The 25,645-nt window shown below is 46.6% G+C and overlaps 7 protein-coding genes across 7 annotated transcripts; 3 read left to right on the top strand and 4 right to left on the bottom strand.

Annotated features, from left to right (window-relative positions):
• Positions 1–1,527: 1,527 nt before the first annotated feature.
• JR316_0011902 (uncharacterized protein) lies at positions 1,528–3,400 on the top strand (the record flags this gene model as incomplete). The annotated part of the gene is made up of 5 exons (XM_047897543.1): positions 1,528–1,746; positions 1,808–2,112; positions 2,165–2,292; positions 2,345–2,967; positions 3,023–3,400. 5 exons carry the CDS (start codon positions 1,528–1,530, stop codon positions 3,398–3,400), a joined length of 1,653 nt encoding a protein of 550 aa, XP_047743952.1.
• A 1,087-nt stretch (positions 3,401–4,487) lies between these two features.
• JR316_0011901 (putative glucan endo-1,3-beta-glucosidase) lies at positions 4,488–7,973 on the bottom strand (the record flags this gene model as incomplete). The annotated part of the gene is made up of 21 exons (XM_047897542.1): positions 4,488–4,688; positions 4,742–4,903; positions 4,960–5,036; positions 5,143–5,263; positions 5,318–5,447; positions 5,500–5,584; positions 5,640–5,868; positions 5,923–6,354; positions 6,406–6,450; positions 6,511–6,613; positions 6,667–6,697; positions 6,750–6,784; positions 6,846–6,867; positions 6,927–7,039; positions 7,086–7,124; positions 7,179–7,239; positions 7,290–7,405; positions 7,458–7,490; positions 7,549–7,602; positions 7,655–7,704; positions 7,767–7,973. 21 exons carry the CDS (start codon positions 7,971–7,973, stop codon positions 4,488–4,490), a joined length of 2,346 nt encoding a protein of 781 aa, XP_047743951.1.
• Positions 7,974–9,124: 1,151 nt separating this feature from the next.
• Positions 9,125–9,596, top strand: JR316_0011900 (uncharacterized protein; the record flags this gene model as incomplete). The annotated part of the gene is made up of 3 exons (XM_047897541.1): positions 9,125–9,220; positions 9,282–9,338; positions 9,411–9,596. The coding sequence occupies 3 exons, from the start codon at positions 9,125–9,127 to the stop codon at positions 9,594–9,596; spliced, it is 339 nt and encodes a 112-aa protein (XP_047743950.1).
• Positions 9,597–10,346: 750 nt separating this feature from the next.
• JR316_0011899 (uncharacterized protein) lies at positions 10,347–15,252 on the bottom strand (the record flags this gene model as incomplete). The annotated part of the gene is made up of 7 exons (XM_047897540.1): positions 10,347–10,401; positions 10,468–10,731; positions 10,860–11,059; positions 11,164–11,787; positions 11,840–13,603; positions 13,680–13,796; positions 14,206–15,252. The coding sequence occupies 7 exons, from the start codon at positions 15,250–15,252 to the stop codon at positions 10,347–10,349; spliced, it is 4,071 nt and encodes a 1,356-aa protein (XP_047743949.1).
• Positions 15,253–19,333: 4,081 nt separating this feature from the next.
• JR316_0011898 (uncharacterized protein) lies at positions 19,334–19,940 on the bottom strand (the record flags this gene model as incomplete). The annotated part of the gene is made up of 2 exons (XM_047897539.1): positions 19,334–19,368; positions 19,427–19,940. 2 exons carry the CDS (start codon positions 19,938–19,940, stop codon positions 19,334–19,336), a joined length of 549 nt encoding a protein of 182 aa, XP_047743948.1.
• A 2,206-nt stretch (positions 19,941–22,146) lies between these two features.
• Positions 22,147–23,037, top strand: JR316_0011897 (uncharacterized protein; the record flags this gene model as incomplete). Its single annotated transcript, XM_047897538.1, has 1 exon — positions 22,147–23,037. The coding sequence occupies one exon, from the start codon at positions 22,147–22,149 to the stop codon at positions 23,035–23,037; it is 891 nt and encodes a 296-aa protein (XP_047743947.1).
• A 1,089-nt stretch (positions 23,038–24,126) lies between these two features.
• JR316_0011896 (Efflux pump vrtL) lies at positions 24,127–25,479 on the bottom strand (the record flags this gene model as incomplete). The annotated part of the gene is made up of 6 exons (XM_047897537.1): positions 24,127–24,248; positions 24,306–24,400; positions 24,459–24,574; positions 24,638–24,729; positions 25,030–25,202; positions 25,256–25,479. 6 exons carry the CDS (start codon positions 25,477–25,479, stop codon positions 24,127–24,129), a joined length of 822 nt encoding a protein of 273 aa, XP_047743946.1.
• Between the last annotated feature and the right edge of the window lie 166 nt (positions 25,480–25,645).

Genomic DNA, 25,645 nt, shown 5'->3' with positions numbered 1-25,645 from the left:
AGCCATGGTTAAGGTTATAATGTTATGTAAGCATCGCTTACAAGAACCATCATGATTGGCTTCGCGCTCAGCGCTCAGGGGTTTGTCAGGGGTACTAATAGTAACAAGTTAACCCGGAAATGGGTTGACTCGAAGTTTAACAAATTCAAAATTGAATATTGGTATGAAACGAATACGAGCTAATACGAGGGACGTTACAATTTTTTTCTACATATTATCCAATTTTGACTTTCAGTAGTACATGGCCAGTTGTTTGGCGATTCTACTATTTTGGTACTATTCCTCGTCGCGGCTTCCTCCTTTTTTGCCATATGTAATGGTGCTATATCGACGACGATCTCCTGGAACTGGAAACATTCCACCCGGAGGGTATGTTAATGGCGTGGCGAAGACGACAACCTCCAAAGATGGCAGCTCCATTGGCGTCGTATCTGTCTGGAACTCCGACGCACAAATCGCACATGAAGCCTAAAGCTTGAATCTCCAAAGCAAACACACATACCGTCTGCACTCGCCACTGCAAATAATCCTTTAGATAGGGCACTACCACCTCAGGATCAAATGTATTCAACCTAGAAATCCGGGCAATTGCAGAATTGAGGTTCACAAATCCTTCGTTTGTCATTCGGCTTGGTCCTCGTCTTTGACCATACTCTCCTCCTCCTGCAACAAATACATGGTGCGCGCCTGCTAGATTTGGAGCCGTAAGCCACTCCTCTGGGTCGTCGGGAGGTGGACCAAGGAACAAGCACACCGAGAAGCTTGAACCTAGTTCGTGTTTGTTGCACCGGATGCGAGCTGACCACTCCCAAAGAGGTTCTCGATTCTGTTTATAGCGATGAGTATCGGTGGCATTGATAAATGGCGTGCTCGAAGAAATGACCTGGGTTTGACTTCCGTCGTTCATTCTCAACACAAGGATTTAACGTGGTGGCGATGGTCGTTGTAGTACGTGAGATGGGTATATATGGGTGTTTGGGACTTGATGCTTATACGTCATCTACCACTAGTACCACGCAAAGCTGATATGGCCTTGCATCCTCGTGATCCATACATACACATTAACGATGTAAACAGAATGGAGTTGGATGATGTGGAGGTAGTGATCGCTTTTGGCTGCATTGTTGCGTGTTGAGTGGACATGAAGGAAAAGATCCCTACTTCTGTTCTGATTTGTATCTGATATTCACAGTAGACTGCTTTGAAGTAGTTCTGAATTTGGAACCTTAGGACGGGCGGTTTTGTCGACCTTGCGGGTTTTGTCAGGCTATTTTTAGAATGTCTAAATTCTTTGTCCTCCGACCTTTCGTCTGCCATACATTTCTGACTCTCGAGCTTCATTCTTCCCATGACATCCTGGGGAATATTGAAAGATAAAAGATAAGATGGACTGTGAGAAGTCAGTAGTGGCTGTGATCGAGACCCTATTTTGGTATCATCAGTTGCTGCTGCCTTGAGTCTCAGACAGTCCGTCGCTTGCACGTTTCCCTAACGCTGCCCGACAGGGGCACCTCGCAGTTCCTTGCCATGGACGACGCGTCAAGCTATCAGACCATTCGTGGTAGCCTTACGAAGAACGGTCGACGACGAAGTCTCAAGACACTCTTTCAACTTCCCCTTTCATCCCGCACATCCATCTATGGCTCGATATCAGGGACATTGCCAGTGGGTTCGATTCCAGCAGATATTGTGCGGGAGATAGTAGACCTGTTGGCTCCATCGGATATCCTGAACTTCAGCCTCGCTGTAAGTAACTTGGAATATATTCTACTGGCTTCAATGAAAGCCTAAACGCACAGTAACTTAGTCCAAACACCTGCGAGCTATGCTTCTGCCCGCTTTGTACGAGACAGTAACCCTGAAGTCCAGCAAGAACTGTAGGGTGACTCTAAGTATGCTCAAGTCACGGAAGGACATCTGTGGCTACGTGCGTAAGCTCGCCGTACGGCCAAACTATTACCTCGCCTGGCCGCGCCCCGACGAGCAGCTCTCCGAAGAGTGGGTCGTGTCAATGATTGAAGATATCTCGATGGATCTCATTTCCTTGCACACCTTTGACTGGGACGGACTCGAGCTCCCTGACGACTCTCTATGGCATACCCTTCGATCAAAGTGAGCCTTACTAGGTGACGCCCCACCCAAACAACCGCTGACGCGTCCACAGCTGCCCCGAGCTCAAAAGTGTCTTCTCGAATGTCGGCACGCGTCCCCTGGATCCCTCCAGCACTCTTTTCGATTTTTCGAACCTCACCAGCTTCTCTCTTATCGTGCGGCACGGGCTCGGAGGATCAGGTATCGCGTCAAATCAATCTATTAAAGTAATCACTTACTAAACCCTTTGCAGACCTCTTTCCCGAGCTCGAGGCCCTGCCTCCGAGATTGTGGGATATGCTGCGCACGCGTTGCCCTGACCTACAGGAGTTGGCGATATGCAGCTTCTCGTCCTCTGCGCGCGTCTTCGACTTTGACCCCATCACGGACGGTCACTGGCCAAAGCTTCACACACTGACCCTGGGTTCGTTTGGCTATCAACAGGACTTCTCACTTGGCCCTCCAGCCCTCAATAACAACTCGCTTTCCTCGTTTCTGGACTCTCATACGAACCTCAAGTATATCCGCTTCTTATGGAACTTCAAGCGGTGGATGTCTCCAGACAACATTCCCATGCACCTTTCAGAGAAATCATTACCGGCGCTAGATACCTTTATTGGGGTGTATCAGCAACTTGCTGAGCTACCGAATCCACAGGTTGTTGAGACTCTTGATCTTACATGCGAACCGGTATATGAGAGCCGTTTGGAGGCCGTATGTCCTGTACTGAGGACGCTGACGAACCTCACAAGCCTCGATATCTGGACCCACGTATTTGACACTAGCCGCGACCACTCCCTCTTCTTCTTCTCTATTCTTACATCGTGCCCCAAGCTGACAGACTTTCATTTCATGTGTACCACGTCTTTTACTGTAGTGAGTCCTTTGCATCTGTCCACATCGACAATTACTAATAATTATTTTCGTCAAGAAACCACTTAAACAACTAATAACACAGCTCTACCTCCTCCCCTCCCTCAAACGGTTTTCTCTCACGAAAGGACACAAATACGTCGACGAAAGCATGCTCTCGACGGCCTTGCGCATTCTCAAATACAATCCAGCTCTGAAACAAATCAATATTCGCTGGGCCCGGGAGAAGTGTCCAAATCATCTGAAGCAAGAGGGGTGCTATGACGTCGTCGTTGACAAGCACGGGCGGCCTGAGGCACTAGCGGTGGTGGAGCGGGGTATCCCGCTCTGGGGCGTCCCATTTCTGAGAAGGTATCGACATCGACTGGATAAGGGAGGACACAGTGAGTTCAGGAGATGGGTGCGAGGGAAGAATGTGAGGGTTATACCCCTTTGATACCACACGGAGAAATTGTTGCCGATGGAGGTGCAAAAGGTTTCGTTCCATTTCACTGTCCGGTGAGTGTGAAATCGAATTGACATCCTTCATTATCCAGTCACTCGCTAAACTTGCGCTTAACAGCTTTTGCCGATGGGCAACGCAAGGCAACTCCCGGAGACTGCGGAAGTCGTGTGCGTAGCATCGTTTGCAGCCTGATCCAGCACATGTTATTACGACAGCGTTCCTTTCGTACTTGTCACCGCCTTCATCTCATCATTGCTCTTCCTTTGACCGTTTCGTTGTTACTGACCCTTCGGTTGGCATTTTCTCATTCTCCGACTTTCTAATGTTAGATCCTTTTATCTCGCTGTATCGCCACATTTGTAGTTTAGTGTACTTTTTTGGATCTCGTAGCTCTCTGACTGTTCATTATCCCCAATTGCTTTCGTGCGTTTGATCTTCTTCCAGTTCAATGTTGTAGTTCTATGTATTTTCCTTTTCGTTATCACGCCCATTACTGTCTTCTGCATAAAGTATCTCTTCGTTTTTTCTGTTCATAGTTAAACGTTTGTTCATATTCGTTTCCGTTGTTCCTTGTTTTTCCATTGTGTTCCTGCTTTGTTCTGGAATACTTTCGTGGCACTTGGATCTTCCTTTTCGAATATCCCATCCTTCATCAACTTGGTTACAGGTTCCAGTAATAGAATTTAAAATGTATGTATATGTATGTATATGATGCAATAAATTATACCACGACTTAGTATACTGCCCTTTGAGAAAATTCTCTCTAACAAAATTCACAGCGTTATACGAGGCCATCTGCTGCCGTCATACACAATTGGTTGCATCATAAAATATATAAGCAGCAAATATCTAAAAATCCCCGACAAGTAACTTTGTAAGTGCTGACACGCCTGACACCAATAATCGGATGGACGAAGGTATATTTGGAGGAAAAGGAGGGTAGGTTAAAGACTTTCTCAGCGTGCAGTCGGAACTTAATTGGACGGAAACTAAAAAAAATCTTAAATTCCTTTCAATAAGGCAATAGCAACCTTAGTACATGACGATGTTTAAAAGTGTGTGGGTTCAGCGGAGACAATTATTGGCTCCAGCTTGTTACGGTCGATGCAAACCCGTTCACATTTCCCGCCTGGTTGACGATCCCTGCTCCATTGACACTGACTTGGAACATAGTTGCGACTGTAGAAAGGCTGTATATGTTGATATTTGTCGAGGCTGTGTCAATGTTGAGCAGCTGTGATTGGCAGTTTCGCGAGTCGATGCAGGCTTGCGAGTAGTTCTGCGGGAAAAGGAATTAAAAATGCTCATGGTGACTAGAGACCTGGTACATACATCGAAGAAGCTGTAAAGACCAGCACCAAAAATGAGGATATTACGTGACTGTGTGATGGAAACTGCCCATGCAGATGGGTTTCCGCTATAAGGCGTTGGATCCTTCATCGTACGATTAATCGTGAAAGGGGAAGGAGAAACTGGTGCAGGCTGGTAGTACGGCTAAAAGAACAGAAGATGTTTGGACAGTGTCGTATACGAGGAGAAAAGCGACCCACTGATTCGGTCTGAATAAGACCCATATAGTGGTTGGCTGCATTCACAAGGTTATACTGATACAAGACGTGATGTTCAGCTAGACAAAATATCAGTAGAATGATCATGCGCGGAAAGAAGTTCCATACATCCTGCAGGAAACAGCAATTAATTGACCAAGAAATGCAATAAAGGATATGGTATACCTGTTCCTATCAACCACACTGGTCCTTGCGATTCTGACAAGATTCCACGGCCTGAATAAACGGATATTTGACCTTCTCCTGGGAAATCCAAGTCATGATCAGCGAGCCAGACCCATGCTCCCTGAAATGCAATGAATTGTAGAACTTCTGAGAAATTGCACGTTTTCAAACTCACCTCAATGTAGGCAGTAGATCGTGGCGTGAGGTGAAGCGCCATGTAAGCCGCGAAACAATTATCGAACCCTCCTGCTCCACTCTTGGGGCACCTATTTCCCTCAAGATTTGTCCCCGCTGCCCCGGCAGTTCTGGTTTATTGAATTGAGTATTTTATAAAATACACCGTGGCTATGGGCTCACCGGACATGAGAATCCCACATTCCTGCTCCAGCTTGGAATCCAGAGGGTTGTCTGACGTTCCATTCAACGATAATAGCACCAGCAGCTGTAAATAGTCACAATTACTACAAGACGCAATGCCCGCAATTGTGGAAGCGCACCTGGCCCAATGGTGCTGAAAACGATGTCGCTGATTTCGAGTACACCTTGAGAACCGGTCTCTCCGATTCTGAAAACAGGGCGAGGATTGTTCTGGTCCTGGAACGCTGGCCCTTTCCCTGCAAGTACAGTCCACGCTTCACCAGTCATTTGAGTTCCCGCAGGAATGGTGATGGTGTTCGACACGACATATGTGCCAGCATCGAAAAAGATAATTTTGCATCCCGAAAACTAAGAGCCCCATTAGCCAAGAGCAGATTACCTGGATTATAAAAACGAGAATACCCGATTAAAGATACTGGTGAGAGCAGCCGTATCGTCTGTAAAGCCATCTCCTACAGCACCATAATCCTTAACGCTGATGAATTGATTTACAGCATACTCAGCGTATTGAGGATGTGTGCGTGCGACAATTCTTCCAGCGCTATCCAGTAGGCTTGCATCTTTATTTGGTGCCGGAATATTACCTTGTATAAATGAGCCACTTGGGTTAGTGCCACGGTAAATATTTCCTTGACCCCAAGATGAGATCGTGGTGGAACCGCCATTAAGTACAACGGCCCCGCCAACTACACCCACAGCTACAGGGACGTTATTGAGTCTGACGTTGTTAAGCACCAAAGATCCTGCCAGACGGCCATTGCTAGGTTGAGAGTTTCGAACGAAAATCTGAGTGTTTGTGACGACGGCATCGATGATCGCTTGAGCACCAGTGGTCTGTAGAAGAGAACATTAACCAAACACCCTTCCAACAAGCGCATGGCATACCTGGGTGTCAATCGTCAGTCCTCCAGACGCGATATCAAACCCGACCTATGTATGGTTTACAATGTCAGTGAGAACGATTTAGAAGGTCTAGTCAGTAGTTCCCACCTGAGCGTTGTTGATAGTAACACCCTGGTAGGTCCAACCCCAATTCCACAAGCTGTATACGGCCGTCTGGACGTTGTTGAAGGTGACATTTTTGACGGTGAACCTAATCGTTTCAACGTCAACACCTAACATATAAGTTAGATTGAAGGAATTTACTGTTGGTTTCCGCCCCAAATTCCAAATTTGCCTGGTTCATTTAAAAGTCAATAAAAAAGATGAAATCATTGATAATGACTTACCTCCATTAAATACCAGGTCTCCCATATAACCGCCGCTAAAAACATTGCACACACGTAAGGACTGCCATTGTTCGGGCCAGATTGGTACCAGCATACCTTCCGTTTTCCATCCAGATGCCTAAAAGTATGTTTCTCAGTAATGTGCCACAGGTCATGGAGCAATGACAGTTAACACACCTTGGTGGGCAGTGTTGGGTTCCGCCGACATCTGTATCACGATGTTCATGAGAGATGTCGCTTGAGCAACCTGCCAGTGAATTCCTGTTCCTTGAGGCTTGTCGGCTGGGACACTGAACATTTAATTAGCTTTAGTTCAAGAAATGTTGTTGCCTTTACCGTCTAACGTCGATCACGAAGTTCCTGATGGACTTATGGCTAAAGAATTTAAAATATGAGTTGGGTGTAGAGAAGTGAAAATAAAGCCCTGACAAGTTATTTTGATTTGTCCAGTACTGTGCACCTCCGCCTCCAGGAATGTACGGGTTCGCATCTAAGGTACATGAGTCAGATGTCGCGCTCCATGACTTCAAAAAGGGATACCTATGACAGCCATTCCATCGAAAGATGCTGATGCAAGTATAGTAGGGAAGTTCTTCGCGTCTCCGATGAGCTGTGTGTAGTAGTATGGTATGATGGGTGCAGAGACGAGATAAGTTCTGGGTTAAATTTTGTTTAGTAGGATGAAAATTGCAGAGGATCTTTTCATACCCTTTGGGGAAGTATACAACAGCGGGGGTGAGACTAATCGAGTAAGAATATTCAGTGAGACGAGGAAGAGAGATAGGATAGGTGTATGTACGTTGAGGAGCGACAACCGCCACCTCCACATCGACCACCAGATGTAATTGCAGCACTAGTTCCACCGACAGTTAGTTGTAATTGTAAAAAGGTTTAGAAATACCTACTTAATGGCTGCCGTGTCGTCGGTAACGCCATCTCCACGAGCACCGAAGTCCTAATATGTGCGATGTTAAGTAAGTTGACCTGAGCATTAACCCAGACGACATAATTACTGACCTTTACGTTACGGAAAACGGAATATACGTTTGGGTTGGGGTTAAAGGCAGATTTTCCTTGATGCTTTATGCTTTCCATCCAGAACGGGTCATTTTGTCCAGAGGTTCCAGGTCCGATAGGCCCAGAGCATGACGAACCCAGTCCAAGGACGGCGCTGGTACAAGCAAGCACAAGAGTTGCAGCTCCCAGGGCACGGAGGGAGAGCATAGTAGTTTGTTGGCTACCCTTGGATAGTCACAGAAGCTTTTATTGGTTTCCGACGCAAGGTTGCATGAAAAATTTCCGCTTGCTCAAGACCCATGATACTTCCACATCCGTTAAGAAATATGCTACACCATCGGTTACCTTGACCTCAAGATCCAATACTGAGGACAAGAGACCAATTTGGCGTGTTCCATGAACAGCAGGTGCATTGAAATTGCCACCGGTGAGTGAGTCGGTCACCTGGAAGGTTTGACCATAGATGTTGGCCGTGTACGTCTTGACAAAGAAAGCAAATATGGAAAGATCGACATCGTGCGAGTAGTCTGAATGCAGAGGGACTTGGTTGGTCCCAGTAAGACTATGACGATGTGGGCAATGCGGAGACCTCCTGAAGAGTGGTGTGCACGCGCCCGGGGAAGTCCTTTGGTACACGCTGGAAACTCTAAATATCGCAAATGTGGATCGAAGCTCGGACGTTTCTATAATTGAAGCACGTTAGATGAGGTATCCTGCGCCAAGTCGGGTTAGAAACATACTCAATATACAAGGTTGTGATGCATCAGCAGGCCATCCACATGCACCGTCAGGTCAAGTTCAAATCTTCTGATCTGAGTCTTCTGCTTCAACTTTTCAGCTCGATGTGTGGGTTTAACTTGATCAAACACAGATATTCAATAGGTTTCTTTTGAAATGAGGTACCGTTTAGCACAAGTAAGTGTAATAACAATCCGAAATTCCTCAAGATAGAGACGGTCCATGCAAAATCGGAAAAGTTGGCGGAAAAGCATCCTCATCCTGAAGAGAACGGTGTCAGTCTGTAATTAATATGATGAAGAGCTTGTACATGAGACAGTTGTCCACAAAACTGTGTTTTACCATGGTCAAGGATTTTAAAAGAACGAAACGCTGAGCTTGTCAATTATGGATGCGTTTATGTGTTATTTTATTAATATTATTATTAATCTGTTTGCTTTTTAGTCAGCGTTAAGCATACAATATTACAATTAATAAAATAATTAAGTCTTAGCCAAGTCTGCATTGTCGAAGGCTCACTCCATTGTCAGGTTCATTATCCTCCAACCTCAATCCAGTCCTCACGTTGCACATTTTCCTATCGTCTCTTTAATATCCCTAATTAACCGTTTTGTTATAACATGTCTTCCTCAAGAGCCCGCGTAGAGGATGTCTACGAATCACAAAATGACCAGAGGCTCGATGAATTGCACTCCAAAATCCGAACGTTACGCGGTGTAAGTATTTTAGTCGAATATCTCTTTCCCCAGCTGCTCATATATCTATTTTTCTGTCTAGATTACAACAGATATACATGGTGATGTTGAATCTCAAAACCTCATGTTAGACGAAACAGTAAGTATATAAACATTGTATTACGCCTAGGATTCATTGTGCACTCCTTACTCATACTCTTTCATTGTCCAGGGCGACCGATTCTCTTCGTTCGGTGCATCTTTAATGCAAACTTCAAAACGAGCCGGCCAGGCATTCGGAATTGGCTCAGGAAGCCTCAAACCATGGAGAATCGCTATGCTTATTGTTGGCGTATTCCTCGCTTTCTGGCTCATATCGAAGATTTTGTCATGGTGGTGGGGTTCTCCCGCCGTCTGAGGGGAGTGGGAGCATTTTCTTCTTTGGATATTCGGATTATGTATTATATTATACCCTAGGTGAGCCTGACGCACATGAGATATACTTGGTGCTATATCTTAACCTTCGTTTCATTGACAGTTTAGTTCTACTTTGTCACTGCTATCATGTCTTTTCGGTCTATGGAACACACTATTATCACACGTACGACTATTCCCGAAGTTTCTTCTATTCAAAAGGAAAATAAGATAAAGAAGGATCTAGTCATTCTAGCCAAGCGGTCGCTATGTATGCCAACCCTGCGCCATAAGGCTCTCTTCACTCTCCCAGAACTTTAGCAAGAAAGAATTTATGCGTGGAAACGTGAAGAAATAAGTTTCTAGATTTTTCACTTGTATTCATTTACGCCATGGTGAGATACAAGTTTGTTCCAATGTCCTTTGTTGCTGAAATACATTCTTTGTGACGAGAAGAGTAGAAATAAGCAAATCGTAAGAAAGCATCAATAGCTTGGGCGATACGTCATGGTTGTCTACAAGGTTAATAATTTAGGGGTTAAAACAATTTATGTCGAGCAGTGAAGTTGGAAGCAGGAGTGGGATGGAAGCAGCAATACAACAAGGAATGAAAAGACAATATAACAACAACAATTATCCAGCGAAATGATAAAGTATATTACGCAGAAAAGGTAGTGAGAAAAGGTAGACCATTCGAAAAGTGAGCCATTCGAAAACCATAGAAAAGACGAAAATGATAGCAAACGTTCGTTCATCATAGCAAGCGTTCTTTCACGCCAACAGCTTTGATCCATATTTCGCCGGGACGACTGTAGAAAGTGGATAGATATGAGTGGTCAGTGATATGATTATTACCATACATGAAGCATGCTTACCTTTTTTCTCTCAAGATCCGGAAAACCTTTCTGTTTTCGATCTGCGCCTGGCTAATCTGACCAGTCACACCGCGAGGTCGTGGAGGAAACGCCCCTGGCCCACATCGATCTTGCAGATCAGCAAGGGCTTCGTTGGTGCCTTCTGTCTCAACAACTATAGTTCCGTACCACCCAGAGTCGACAAATAGATTGTTCGAGTCAGGTATTGGTATGCGGCCGTTGAAGGGTGCGCCTTTGTTGTATCGATTTGGTCCTCGAGGAGGCCTAATAGAGAACGAAGATCTATGGACCCAGCGGACGACGTTGTGATAGGCTCCTTGGGGACTATTCGGGTGATACCATATCACATGAGTATATAATATCAAGTGGAAAGTGGATGGGCTCAATCTCACGTTTCAGTTCGTACACGATCTTGGAGGAGTTGAAGGTTCATAGCAATCTCTTCGCCCCAAGGACTAATATCGATATGGATAATGGGGTTGGTAATATTTGGCCCGGTGCGGATGACACGGTGGAAATAAGACGGTGGAAAGGCTAGCGTAGGAAGATACTTTGGCAGATCTCCAACGGGGGAGTAGGTATAGTCCAGATCCTGTTGAAAAGAAAAAAGCGGGGTTAATCTCTACAGAAAAAGTAGTTCTGACGTGGCATGGCATAATGTATGGAGCCTGTTGAGAATTGAAAGATTATGCTTACAATGAGATAGCTGCCATCCCAAACTAATCTCCCTACATTGCCTTCATCACCGACTGCAACATCCCAAACAACATCTCCTAAACGCAGAAGATGCATGATCCCAGCACGTTTGCATTCTGCTTCGCATTCGAGTACGCTTTTATCCGAAAGCCAATCGCCTTCTGGAGAGGGGACAAAGACGCGCAATAGTGGAGCACGGCGAAGTCGGAACAATGGAGAACGAAAAGTAAGGCTCGTCTGCGATGAACTTGGTGCATTATATGTTGGCGCATGATGTCCACCAGTCGGATGCGAATATGTCGAAGTCGTTGGTGAGGGCGCACGACTGGATACACGAGATGTATGTCCCCGGGAACCACCAGCAGCTGATTTTGAAGACGTGGCAGACGGTGGCGGCAGTGGATTGCTTAAAGCTAAAATGCTAGCTTCTTTCTCTGCCTGAGCACGTAAACGAAGCAAAACACGACTATATGCACGAGTGCATGCGGTCATGGCGTGGACAGTATCGATCAGCGACGGATCACGATGATTGGGGTGTATAGAAAGCGAATGCACATGCATGGCGGCTATCCGAGCATATTCATGGTTAGGAATTGATACTCCTCGCATGTAATCATTTAAATCCTAGTATTCATTAAGTTGCCAAACAAAATCGCAAAAAAATAATGTTCCGCACCTGTAGAGAAAGCGATAAAGGTTCTTTATCGTCCCATGTCCATCGACAATACCCTACGGTCCTCAAAAAGGTTTCTAGTATAGTTTCCCTTAACGTCGGAGTCCGCACAAAGAGGATGCGTATCTCTTTGGATATTGATGATAAAATGCACCAATCGTAAAAAGACAGATAAGACAAGATGTTTGAAAGGAGTTGAGGATCTGACAAGATCTGAACCATCGTGACTGGTTCAGGAGGAGGACTTTCCAGCGCAGCAATAGTTTCGGCGACTGTAGGAGGTGCCTCTGTCGTTTTCTTGCTTTTCTTATCTTTTTTAGCCTTGCGAAGGTCTTCAGGAGATACTGGAGTTAGAGGGATCGAACTGTGGTTTTCCATTTCAGGCGGGGAGTCCTGAGGCGCGTTCTCGCCTTTGCTATCCATAATCGAACTTTCTTTCACCGACACCGATCCTTTGTTACGGTGTCGGCTCGCATTCCTCTCCTTGGTGCCACCCGCTTGGGTGCTGTTCGGAAGCATCTTAACGCCTTCGACTCGAGCAAACGGGTCGTCATCGAGCGGGATGCCAACATCTCCGACATCTGTTTGCTCAACTTGTAGAGCAGGATCGACCGATGAAAGCAGCTTGCTAGTCGTCATAGGAGTGTTCGGCCGAGATTTTGAGGCGCTGCGCTTCCTCGCGCGGGCAGTCTCAGGCGAGCTCTGCAGAGTCCCGTTCGATCCATTAGAAAAAGTGCTGATGGAAGCATTGTCTACATGGTGACGCGTCTTGCTGAGCTTCTTCGCGCGTGGTGTGGCTTGAGGCGACTGCAGCTGTTGTTGGCGAGGTTCCTCCTGGCGAGGCAGCGAGAGCGAACGAGTGGATTTTGGTGTTATAAACGGGGCATCAAGCTCCTGCGAAGATTCCATGTCGAGTTGGTGAGAAATATAATTGGTATCGTGAGCTTTAGGTGAAGGAGGTGTGATAGAAGCGGGCATTGATTGAGGATCGACCCCATTCACATATGAATTGGGAAGGAGAGTGGTTTGCAATTGAGGAGAAGTGAATTCTACCGGCGGCAGGAGCTGGGGCTGATTCTGATGCTGCGGTGAGGTATGTTGGTTGGCAGGTGGACGATAAAAAGCTTCTGGCTGGGGTGGAATCTGCGGAAGAGCATGCTGGGTCATGTCCTGCTGTGCCATAGGAGCATGATCATCTTGACTGTACGAAGTTCCGTTCTCCTGAGCCTCCATCGCGGCAAAAATTCTCGGTTTCCCTCTTAGGGGGGCGGAAGTCGTCTGGACGCTCGGAGATTTCTGCAGCATGACCGGCGTGGGTTGCTGCACGGGAACCTGGGTATTATTAAAAGGTTGCGTCATGGGCACTTGAGATTGGGACGGTGGGTAAAACCCGGGAGGGTGAACACGCACCGAACCCATATGTTGGTGCTTGCTTGGGGAAGTTTGGAAATTTGCTGGTTGCGCAGCACCGGGAGGCAGAGGCGGCGAAACTGACCGTGAATTAGACTGCTGGTGTGTCCGTGGCTTGATTTCACCGGAGTCGTAATTATTGAACATTGACGGCGTTCCATTTGCAACTGAAATTAGCTGAGGCGTGGAAAAGTCCTTGTAGGAAGAGGGTAACACTTCAGCATCCAAATAGCTATATGCGACGCCCATGTCTGGGATAGGAGGAGGTGGTAGAGGAGGACTAGGAGGCTGAGGTTTACTGATAATAGGACGTGGGATGGGGGGTTGAGGTTTCGAATCACTTTGCATATAAACACTCTGATGACATGACGGAACGGTGGTGTTCAGAAAAAAGACCTGGTGATATCATCTGAGATGAAGAAAGAGAACTAACCGATCGCGGAATGCTCGAAGAAGACACCTGTTCGGTAGTCTTTAAGCTACCAGGGGGAAGTTGGCGTGCGTTCGAGGCATACGGGGTGCCGGGGATAGATATTGCATCGCTATACTCCTGCAAAACAGCGAGAATCAGCAATCAAGTCATAATCGCCGATCTTTAGAGGGCGGTTTCGCATACAGCCAGAAAGAATGAAGCGAAATGTGTGAAAAGATGCACGGTTTACGCGATAGAGGGTGAGGAATAGATGAATTCCTGGGACGCGAAGAATGAATTACGTCCACCCATCCACACGTGTAATGACCGGACGAGTTTAACACCTTTGACCCCATCACAAGAAAGTATGACGAGATTTTCACGGAGGGCGGAATCTGGACGTGGATAATTAACCTCGTCGTCGTCCGCCCCGCACAGAGCACAAAGCCAACATTGACTTGGCCAGCATGACGAATCGTGATGCAATGATAACAGGCACAGAGTCGGGAATACTGAAAAAAACACCACCGAGTTTGAGCTTACTTACTTGGAACAAGGCGGCCTCAGGAGGAAGATCGATTCCACGGTCCGACATCGGTGTCCTTTGTACATCCTGTGGTCTACCCTGAGGTAGTCCAACCCCACTCATACGCTTCGAAGGAACACCCTCCATCCCATTGACACGATTCTGAGAGAAATCTTCGCCCAATACGGCGCGTTTCGCCAAAGGTGGCGATAAAGTTTGACTGCCAATTTTTTGGTCGGTTGTAGGAGGGACTTGCCGACCGTAAGAAAAGGATGAAGGTTGCATCTTGTGGTTCATACTGGTGATAGGCGGGCCGGCATGAGGTATTATGCTCGAGCTAGTTGTTGAGATTGATGCATTTCGCCTAGTTGTGGCCGACGGCGAAAATGTGTAAGTCGACGGGGGCGGACCTCGAGGGTCTTGTCCCTGCGCAGATTGGTAGGAGGCTTGGGTTGATCCGGGTTGAGGTAGTGGTTTGGCTTCCAGATCCTGCATGTCAAGGGACGCGCGTGGACGGACAACATGAGGCTGGGGGTATTGAAACGATGGAGGAGGACCAGGTGGTCTATTGGCCGATGCCCTACGATTGACCGTGTCCAGCGACCGTGCGCGGTGCTCATTGATGATGGCGGAAGATGGCGGAGGAAGAGGCTTGTCAACAATAACTTTAGAAGCGGGGCGGGTTGGCGCCTTCGCCAACTGTTGGGAGGAAGTTGGACCCAAATCATGAACGCTACCATTGATCGGGACAACAGAGCTTTGATTGTTCTCCTGCACCTTTCGATGTGACAAATTTGGATCGCGGTTGCTCGCCGCCAACGAGGTGGTTGAATGTCCAAAGCCTTTGGCTGAAGTCACCCTCTGAGGCATATCTCGGTCCTTTCGTTGACTTGTCAACATCATCGGCGATGACACTATACGGGGAGAGGCCTCTTTCACATTGTTGTTCTGTGCTGTGGTTGAAAAACGGGCGAAAAGTGGTGGAGGCGATGTAGAGGGTGCTAAAGTCACCTTGGTAGGCGACTGAGTAGGTGTCTCTGGCTGCTTCTTCTTGCGAAGGAAGGCCATTACGGTCGCATACAGTCACGAATAGGGTGCGAAATGAGAGAAAAGGGTTGGTGGGGAAGACTGAGAGGGATGGCAATGTGTCAAGGCGCGGCCGCGAGGCGCTTCAACATGAGCAATGTAATCGCCGCAGGCAGGCGTCCTGGTCGGTTACAGCAACGACCCTGGAGCGAGCAGCGCTGTCAATTGATTTCCTTCAACCTCGGATAATAAACGTTCATTTACGCACAATGGAGACAAACTGTGCCTGAGAAAGCCTTTCCTTCGACAGAAAACAACAACTTTGTTTATAAATTGGTGGCCAATCTGCGGCGGGCGACAAATTGAGAGGCTTTTTACAACCATCATATCAATGACTGAATGGAGCATTCCAGATTTGTGTACCACGCACCTCGTTTAAACCCTTTCGTCAATCCTTCGTCACTCGTAAATATAGCTTTGGGAGGAGTTGAAAGAGAGATGGACAGCGGTGACGAGACGGTGCGGTGCGGAGTCTGGCGGGAGTAGTGTGCGGCGAGCGGCTCGGCGCTGTGATAAATGTCGATCCAAGCTTTTCAGCTTTTAACGATCAACCGCAACTACTATTAAGCGCTTCATGGACCTGCGAAACAGCTGCAAAACCCATTACATTACACACTCAACGCGGTTTATGGATTCCCGACTTCGAAATTTGGAAGATTGACCATTCTAGCTTCTAATGCAGCCAATAACGAGACCGCGGAGTTTGCTGTCGCTGCGCCAGCGACCTTGGTGAGTAATTTGCCCACTTCTAGACCGGCAAGATGCCAGGACGATAATATCACTTGCACAGCACGCTCGTGGCGCGTCGTATCCAACTCTTTAAAGACTATGAAATTCTAAACGCCCGACTAGGCCTACATCTTTGCGACTTGGCTTGTATCGACAGACTGGAACCAATAACTCTAGCTCTCATAGCAATTTGCAAGGAAGTAGTGGTCAGATAACGACAAGTGCGATTAGCTGCCACGACACGTCGCCACGGTCATCAAAGCTAGATTGCTTGTGCAGAGACGGAGAGTCAATGCCCTGCGTTGTACTGCAGAGCTTCGTATAACCCTGTCAGATTACGGCTCGCATCCATCTTGACCAACAACTCCTTTCCGAGGCCTCGACCTCACCTCGTTGTTTAAAACGCCGGCTTCTTAACAATGGCTCGTGTAACCGTATTTTTTGAACTCGAATTTGTACTGATATGCAGCATTACAGGGTGAATAGTTGTCAACGATATAGCATGCAATAGTGTGTTAATAGTATGTGTTAATGGGCGGCACTACCTAGTCGCAATCAAAGTAATTTCCCGGAATGACATTCGGACATCCCAGTGTATCTGCAACAAACATAGTCAAAATCGAAAAGGAGTGACGATTAGGAGAGATGGAGATTTCACCTTGGTCAGTTGGGCAGTCGTCTGGGTCTTCGCAACATCGTATGCACGCCCTAGGACCCGCCGGTTCGAGCAGTTCCACATAGTGGTTATATCTGTGAACCAAAAAAAAATCAATATGACAAAACTCTCCTATCGCTCGCAAATCAACAAAACCTATCTCACCCAGCACACACACTCCCCGCCGGGTTACCATTCCCGTCTGCTCCTCCGCTTGAATCATACTGGCCTCCCGAATCATCAGGATCTATCCTGTCTAGCGTGTACGGGTCAATACACCCAGTAACTGCAAACACCCATTCCTATTTTCAGCAATCTCCTAGTCTTTGCAAATCATTATATAGACGCACGTTGCACGTACTTCCCGCTCCCGAAACCAGTCGTATACTCCACATTGGTCCAAAAATTACTTGATAGGAGACCCTGCGACTCCGATGAACGTCCCGCTAAGGAGCAATACACCGTCGTGCCGCCAGGATACTCGCTATCACCCACATCAGTGTTGGCGTCCCTGTCAAAAGCACGCACCAAGCGAAAAAGAACATGTGGCGTTAACAACAAGAAAACGCCTAGGAATAACAACCCCCAAAAATAAACCGCGACGCACTTGGGAACAACGAGGCTGTTATGAGATCAAATGAAAAGTGAAAACCACGGTTTCGAAGTCGTTCGTCAGCTTTCTTCTCCTTTGTGAAATTGGGGCGGGGATGTTTACCAGTAGCTCTCCGCGTCGTTTATTGCCACCGTATTGGCGGGTGTGGCGAGTCTTCTATGCAATCCAAGTGGGTTTGGTTTGGCAAGAGAGGCGCTGATGAACGAGGTCATCACCAGCATTGAGGATGTCATCCCAACCATTTCCCTGACCACCCAAGGGTTCTTTACGCGGAAATTTGGATTATCTATTAGGCGATGTCGTTATTTGACCTGGAGAACCGACTATTGGTCGGGCAATAACGATAACAGATGAAAAAGGGTAGTAATCAAACAAAGGTCAAGCTCGCGATCGTCGATAGACATAGTCTCTTTTTCGACCATTCGATCGCCTAGAAGCGTGGCCGTCGATCGCTGGAGTTCATAAAACTATGCATGAGTGCCCCTGCCGTACATGTAGGATTGCATTTCGAGCCTCACTCAAATATGCTTTGAGATCAGAATTGCCCATCGACATTTTTAATTTGGATGGTAACGTTGGACCAGTTTATTTGTGGACCCACACTAATCCATCTATGTTATAAGTGGCTGAATTTTTTTTTGGACCGAGGTATGTCAAGTCGTAGGTGACGTTTCTTTTTCGAATCGCATCGGCGGAGAAGTTGCACGCATTGTAATGATGCAATACGTTTTTGTTCTGTCACGGTGCGCGATGACAATCATCTTACAAGTTTTTATCCATAGACGCTTCGCCTCTTTGACAGACATAGCGAAGCCAACGGATCTTTTGGCATCGTGTTGGTTTCTGCGGAGTTCCGTCTCCAAGAAACTCTCTTTCCACCAACTGATCTATGTTTTCTTATACTCAATCCATCCAATTGCTGTCCATGTATCCAGCGCCCGTCACGATCAATTTTCATACGATCAACTGCGGTCTGTTCTCAGGAAGCACTCTGGCAATGAGGCTGATGGCCACTATAAGCGCCCACTGGTGACCATGTCATCATTTGCATCTAACATGCATCTTATCTACGGGGTTAACATAGGAACGGAACGTCTTGCTCCATTCGAAAACCGTCGCAATTGGGTTACAATCAAAACCAACAGCATTTTATTCTTTTTGTTTGCCGAGAACCTTTCAAGTTGTAGAAAATTTTGACCGTCTGCCGGGTGTTAGTAAAGGTATTTACAGTTCTTGATAGTCGCATCAGCTTTCAATGATGAAAAGCACACATTGGCACATACTCCTTTGTCAGTGCGCTCTACAATAAATAATAGGGATACAGAAAATTTCATTTCATAAATATTCCTACCAGCAGGAAATCTATTCAGGATATCTGGGTAAATCCATGCCAGACAGCCAATAGAGAATCCGCTCTCCGCTTTTTTGCAAACTCATCTGCAAGCAGTTCTTCTACGACTCATCAAATCTAAAAATAGTCCAACTTCATGATCCGCGACCGACGTCACCAGTTCGTCACCGTCGTCATTAAAATTTGGACTCAGCACGTGATTTTAGCTGTCAAACTGTAACGATTCGTTGGGCTTTCTGATTCGTTTGCAAGCTCCTGTAAGCAAATAAAGATCAGAAGCTGAGCGTATTGGATGAAGACAGCAAAAAATGACGATAATTAGATATATCTGATATACTATATCCTACATTTCTCCGAAAAACTTGAACCCTTCAAACGATCGTCCCAAGATCTATATACAACCGCAATGATCTGATAACCAACCCAAAAAAATGCGACCGTGTACGCGTGCGACCCCATACCCCACCCTCTGAGATCTAATGCATTGAGTCTTTGTCTCGCTGGCTCATAACATTTTGCGAGGGCGTGTTTTCTCGACATGTGCCAAAGGTTTAAGCAGGGCAGAGCAGGGGTATGTTTTTTGTTAATGACTGTAAGTCACGCAATGGTCTGCAAGCCTGGGAGAGAAGATTGAAACATCTGCTCGACGTCAACAGCTATGAGGAAGACCTACCCAAAAAGCAATAAAAACGAAAATTTATACAGAATACATTGGTTAAGAGCAGTGCTCAGCTCTATAAGCGGTCCAGCCTACATGCCAAATTGTCACTTGTGTGCATGCAATGATGTGAATTCAGATAAACCATACCTTTATTCTCCAAATACTTGTCCATGGCCGTAAACGCACATCGCCTTATCTCTCTCTCTAGCAGCCAAGCATCGTCGCATTGCACGACTCCGCAATCGTGTAACACGCAGATCGCTTCAAGGAACCATGTCCTGGAACTGAATTCGGTCGAAGCCTGGGTCGGAATAGCCACCGTCTTGAACATCGGCAGCAGACTGTCCTTGCCCACGACATCGTCGTAACCTCCCAAGAATCCGACATCAGCCAGGCGCATGATGGCTACTACCAGCGGAGAGGATATGACACCCTGCTTCTCTACCTCAAACTTCCATAAACCCACCGAATCCGTGTCCACGACATGGAACATCGTCCCAGCAGCACCGATCGGCGACACTGCGGGATTGGGCACGAAGAATGCCCAATTCCAGGATGCGAGCTCACCCCGATAGGTCAGCACGGCGTACAGCAGCCCAGGTTCAAGCTCTTCTGCATTGAGGGGGTGTGTAGCGTCAGGAGTTTCCGGAGAGTCGGGCATGGTAGGTTGAGTTCAGGATCAAGAGAGCTAGATATCATTCGAATCACGCGTCCCAGACGCGTTCACAAGATCAAACTCAATTTTCCCAGACTCATTTACTATATATGGCAGCCTTGCAGGCGACTCTAGAAGCTTCCAAGAAACTTGACGAAATATTCCGGAATTTGTGCAAGTCTCGACGCAGTACGTGTGTGTGAAAATTCGGTAAAGACTAAGATTGAATCTTGTATTAAAGATGTACGAGACTTCACTGAATGCTATTATTGGTCTAGAGACATACCCCTAGCAAATTTGCGATGTCATGGATCGCAGAGTCTTATCTAATCTGGACGATGCAGTAACTCCTGTGATGAGTATCGAAAATTCATTCACCTGTACTAGCCTCATCGCGCGGAGGGTCAGGGTGGTCTCGAAGAAGTCTCATGCTCCCCATCAAAGTGCCTTCTCATTATTTCTGCGGCGGCAGCACTGGCTTTCGCCATACGTTGTTGACGATTTTTCGATTTGCGAGCATATTTACTGTTCGCCCTAATTCTCTTGCCGTATATCCACAGCAGGCATGGTCTATTTCAAATCCAAAAATTGGCATGGAGTAACAAGCCATAACGAAGCCAAGGTGCTCACGCAGGACAGCCTAAGCCGATTGCAAGACAGGCCAAGATCGTGTCGCCCTTCCCGTACCCTAGTCTTCGGTACATTGCTGGAGCAAAAAGGGGGAAACCAAATCCTGCTAATGACCTCAGAAATGACACCGCCGCAAGAGCTGCGCCGGTAAAAATTAATTGACTGTTGGAAAATGATGATAAATCACAGAGGCTCCTACCAGATGCAGCATACAGAGTGAATGAGTCGATGACATAGGTCTGCAGCGCTTGGAATACGAGGACCATTCCTGAGCCAACGCACGCGATGCCAATGTCCGTGGCAATCCAATGGAGCCTGTGCTGTGCGGACCATCCGGCCAAGAAAAGCCCAAAAGGAAGAATTATCGTACCAGGAAACAGTGATGCTGCAACACTAATTTAGGGACGGAGTCCGCTTGGTTACTCCAGAAAAAGGTCAAAACTTACGAAGTCTAAACTCAGGTTCACCAACACCTCCATTCCTGGATTTAAAGTGCTTGTATACGCGATCCAACACTCTGGCATTTATTTGTGAGGTTACAGTCAAACCGATGCCCAGAGCGATGTAGTTCAGTCCAGCTATTCCTGATGTCTGGTGATAGATCTCTCTAAATATGGAAGGAATCGTGGTCAAGAATACTGACTGGGTGTTATATTATCTGTGTGCGCAAGAGGGAACTTGACGCACGATAGAATATTCCGTATACAAACGCCATGTATATCCCAATAAGTTGTATGATAGGTTCGCTGGTAAACAGGGAAAAAGGACGAGTCAGGGCTTTACGAAAAATAACTTTCCATCTGTTTGAAGTTTGTCAGCTGAATTAACTGAAAAATATAAAATGGATACAGCGTACGAGCGGTCATTATTTAAATCATAAACCGTGCGTATCTCCTTGTACTGGCATTTTTCTGGGTCAAAGGTCTTCCGTAACTTGTCGGCCTTTCTGTCGAGAAGCCAAGGGGCAAATGCTGAGAATTATATGTCTTAATTTCATGTCTGTGCGAAGCCGACTGATGCATACTTTCACGTAGGTATATCAGTCCGATTCCTTGGATGACAAGGTCAGCAATGCTCGTCGACCAAAACACCCATCTCCATGTCGAACGCTCGGCAATCCTAAATCACATAACGTCAGATTGATTCACATCCCATACGCAATCACTGACCATCCTCCACAAACAGGTCCTAGGACGGGCCCGAGGAGCGGAGCTAGGGAATATATAGCAATCGCTCTCCCTCTTTCTTCAGGCGCCCACATATCTCCAAGGACTCCACCGCCAACCTAAAAAAGGATTTATATTGGCAGAAAAACTTATCTACGAGGCTCACGGATAACGGGGCACTTCCTCCTATGCCAGACATAAATCGAAATCCAATAAGTTGGCCTTTAGTTTGTGCAAATCCACTGCCCAAATTCCAAGCTGAAAACAGTTGTTAGATCTCGTTCACTAATTTTCGAATATCGTTCACCGAAATAAAACAAGTTTGATAGTTGAAGCACCCTACAACGTCCGAAAATCGATATCACCAGGTCTTTTTTCTGAACACCACCGTTCCGTCATGTCATCAGAGTGTTTATATGCAAAGTGATTCGAAACCTCAACCCCCCATCCCACGTCCTATTATCAGTAAACCTCAGCCTCCTAGTCCTCCTCTACCACCTCCTCCTATCCCAGACATGGGCGTCGCATATAGCTATTTGGATGCTGAAGTGTTACCCTCTTCCTACAAGGACTTTTCCACGCCTCAGCTAATTTCAGTTGCAAATGGAACGCCGTCAATGTTCAATAATTACGACTCCGGTGAAATCAAGCCACGGACACACCAGCAGTCTAATTCACGGTCAGTTTCGCCGCCTCTGCCTCCCGGTGCTGCGCAACCAGCAAATTTCCAAACTTCCCCAAGCAAGCACCAACATATGGGTTCGGTGCGTGTTCACCCTCCCGGGTTTTACCCACCGTCCCAATCTCAAGTGCCCATGACGCAACCTTTTAATAATACCCAGGTTCCCGTGCAGCAACCCACGCCGGTCATGCTGCAGAAATCTCCGAGCGTCCAGACGACTTCCGCCCCCCTAAGAGGGAAACCGAGAATTTTTGCCGCGATGGAGGCTCAGGAGAACGGAACTTCGTACAGTCAAGATGATCATGCTCCTATGGCACAGCAGGACATGACCCAGCATGCTCTTCCGCAGATTCCACCCCAGCCAGAAGCTTTTTATCGTCCACCTGCCAACCAACATACCTCACCGCAGCATCAGAATCAGCCCCAGCTCCTGCCGCCGGTAGAATTCACTTCTCCTCAATTGCAAACCACTCTCCTTCCCAATTCATATGTGAATGGGGTCGATCCTCAATCAATGCCCGCTTCTATCACACCTCCTTCACCTAAAGCTCACGATACCAATTATATTTCTCACCAACTCGACATGGAATCTTCGCAGGAGCTTGATGCCCCTACAGTAAGATGATAATAATTGTTATAGGCCTTTATTTTTCATTCTTTTCAACTCGACTGTGGCAAGTTTGACTTGCAGTAGAGTCGTCCATAGTGGGACCAGATGATGGAGAGTGAGCCACAAGCTTCTGTTTAGCTGCAAACTGACTGCCCATTCTGATCCTTTTCCCATAATACCACAGAAGAATAGGCCTTTTTGTATGTTCAGTCTCGACATCATTTTGGAAATAATGGTCCGGACTTACGCGGGGCAGCCAATTGCGATAGATAAACAAGCCAAAAGCGTGTCTCCTTTACCATAACCCAACTTCGCATACATGGCGGGAGCAAACAGTGGGAATCCAAAACCTGCCAATGAACGAAGGGTGTTCACGGCTGCTAGAGCTAAAAAAGACGCGATGTTACAACTTTACCGTTTATGAAAGGACCTTAACAAGCTTACCAGACGCTGCATACAAGGTGAATGTGTCAACAACGTAGGTTTGCACGCCTTGGAAAACAAGGTTTGACCCTGCACCGACAAACATGTTGCCCTAGTAAGATGTTCGCTGAGATTTAACTTACAATTCCTTAGAATAATCGAGATTGGCGCACGATATCAACAACAATCCAATGTAATTTATGCTGAGCCGCCCAACCACTCAGCAACAGGCCAAAAGGAAAAAGCATTGATCCAAGGATGATTGTCGGAAGACGAAATTCGGGTTCTCCGACACCGTTATTTTTGTTTTTGAAGTGTATGTAGATGCGATCAATGTAGCGTGCACTTGCTTGTGACGATAGCCATAATCCTAGGCCTAATGCGATATAATGTAATCCTGTTTTTCCAGGACCTTCATTGTATATGGTACTGAAAATGATAGGTGCACTGGTAAGGAATACTATGCAAATGCAAGACACGATGAGTGATTGATAGGATCAAAATGCCTGCCAACGTACTGTAGAATATGCCATAAACAAATGCCATGTATATTCCAAGAATCTGGACGATGTTCTCGAAGGCAAATAGCTGGAAGGGTCGTGTTAAAGCCTTCTTGAATATATTTTTCCACCTTGAGGACATAAGTTTGACAATATTCAGTGGTTCATTGCATGTACATTCTTACGTCCGTGAGTCTCCAGCAGAATCGAAAACTGTCCGCACCAGCCTCTGGGGCTCACGTTCTATATCCATGCGTTTTCGTATCTGATCCGCTTTGCGCTCGAGTAGAACTGGCGCATAAGCTATGATTTTTGCATTAACAACGACCAATTGGAAAGTCATATTAGAGAAAGACGTACATTCTCGAAGATAGAACAACCCTGTAACTTGTACTATGACATCAACCAAGCTCGTAGACCAAAATACCCACCGCCATGTCGATCGCTCAGCAATCCTAGTAGTCCAAATATCGTCAGAATAGCTAAATAAGTCAATAGGGTACGCCTACAGACCAGCCTCCACAAACTGGTCCTATTGCTGGTCCAAGCAAGGGAGCAAGTGAGTATACCGCAATTGCTTTACCCCTCTCTTCCGAGAGCCAGATATCTCCAAGAACCCCTCCCCCAATCTAGAAACAGAAGTGCAAATTAGTGAAGGGGGTAATCATAAGGTCAAATTGTCAACAACCCACCGCCAGAGGTGCACCTCCCCCCACTCCAGCTAGGAATCTGAACAGAAGCAACTGGGTTGCATTTTTTGCGAAGCCACATCCGGTGTTCCAAGCTTCGTAAATGGATATATGAAGAAAGCATGTCAGAAGTTTAATCTCCCAGTGAAAAGTTGACTGATGTTGTTACCTAGATAAAATAGGTAGGACGACTGCAGGACTCGAATGCGTCCAAAAATCTCACTTAGAGGTCCGATAAACTGTGGAAAGTCCATAAGTTATGTCTTGCGCATTGAAGCACCCAACAATACACAGAATACTCACTAGAGGACCGGCAGCTAGGCGAAGAGCAAAATCAAAATCAAAATCAATTGGCCCCTAAAATAAGCTAAAAATAGATCGAAGGAAATGCTCACCATAACCCAGCAGGAAGACGCTTGTCGTCATAGCTATAAGCACATCGTTCGTTATTCCAAAGTCATGGGCTACCTGGTCGCTTGCAGGTGCAATCATTGCCGACGAGACAGGTGATATGAAGGTGAACGATGACACGACGAGCGTCGCCACCCATTTCGTGCGGTATGGCCAACTGAATTTTTGGTCTTTGTCAGAAACGCCCCAAATCCAAGTGAAGGAGCGTACTTTTTCGGGTTTGAAGTATCGGAGGGTCCATCCCAGTCAACAATGACCATATCCTCCTCTGTCTGTTCCTTATCTCCATTTTCAAGGTACTTTGCGTCATTCTCGGAAGCACTTCCGTGCTCGCCTGTCGGGGCGTCAGCAGCTTTAACAGTCCTGGTTCCAACAGTTTTAGGAGGCCTGCTTGATGATACTGTATCGGCATTGGAACAGCCATCTGAGGGCATTTTGTCGAGTATGTTGGCGGCCTAGTACCAAGTCGCAATCAAGTACAAGGGAGGATTCCTACTGGACCGTACTGAGTAACTTGAACTGCAAATATAGACACCGCGGGCGACGTTTGGATTTTAAGTAGCCTGCATCCCGTTTTTATAAGTCGGCTCATTTATCAGC

This window comes from Psilocybe cubensis, chromosome 11 (genome assembly GCF_017499595.1).
Source record: "Psilocybe cubensis strain MGC-MH-2018 chromosome 11, whole genome shotgun sequence".
NCBI classification, from domain to species: Eukaryota; Fungi; Basidiomycota; class Agaricomycetes; order Agaricales; family Agrocybaceae; genus Psilocybe; species Psilocybe cubensis.
Note: the sequence above shows the minus strand (reverse complement) of the source record. Positions and strands in the feature narration are given on the sequence as shown.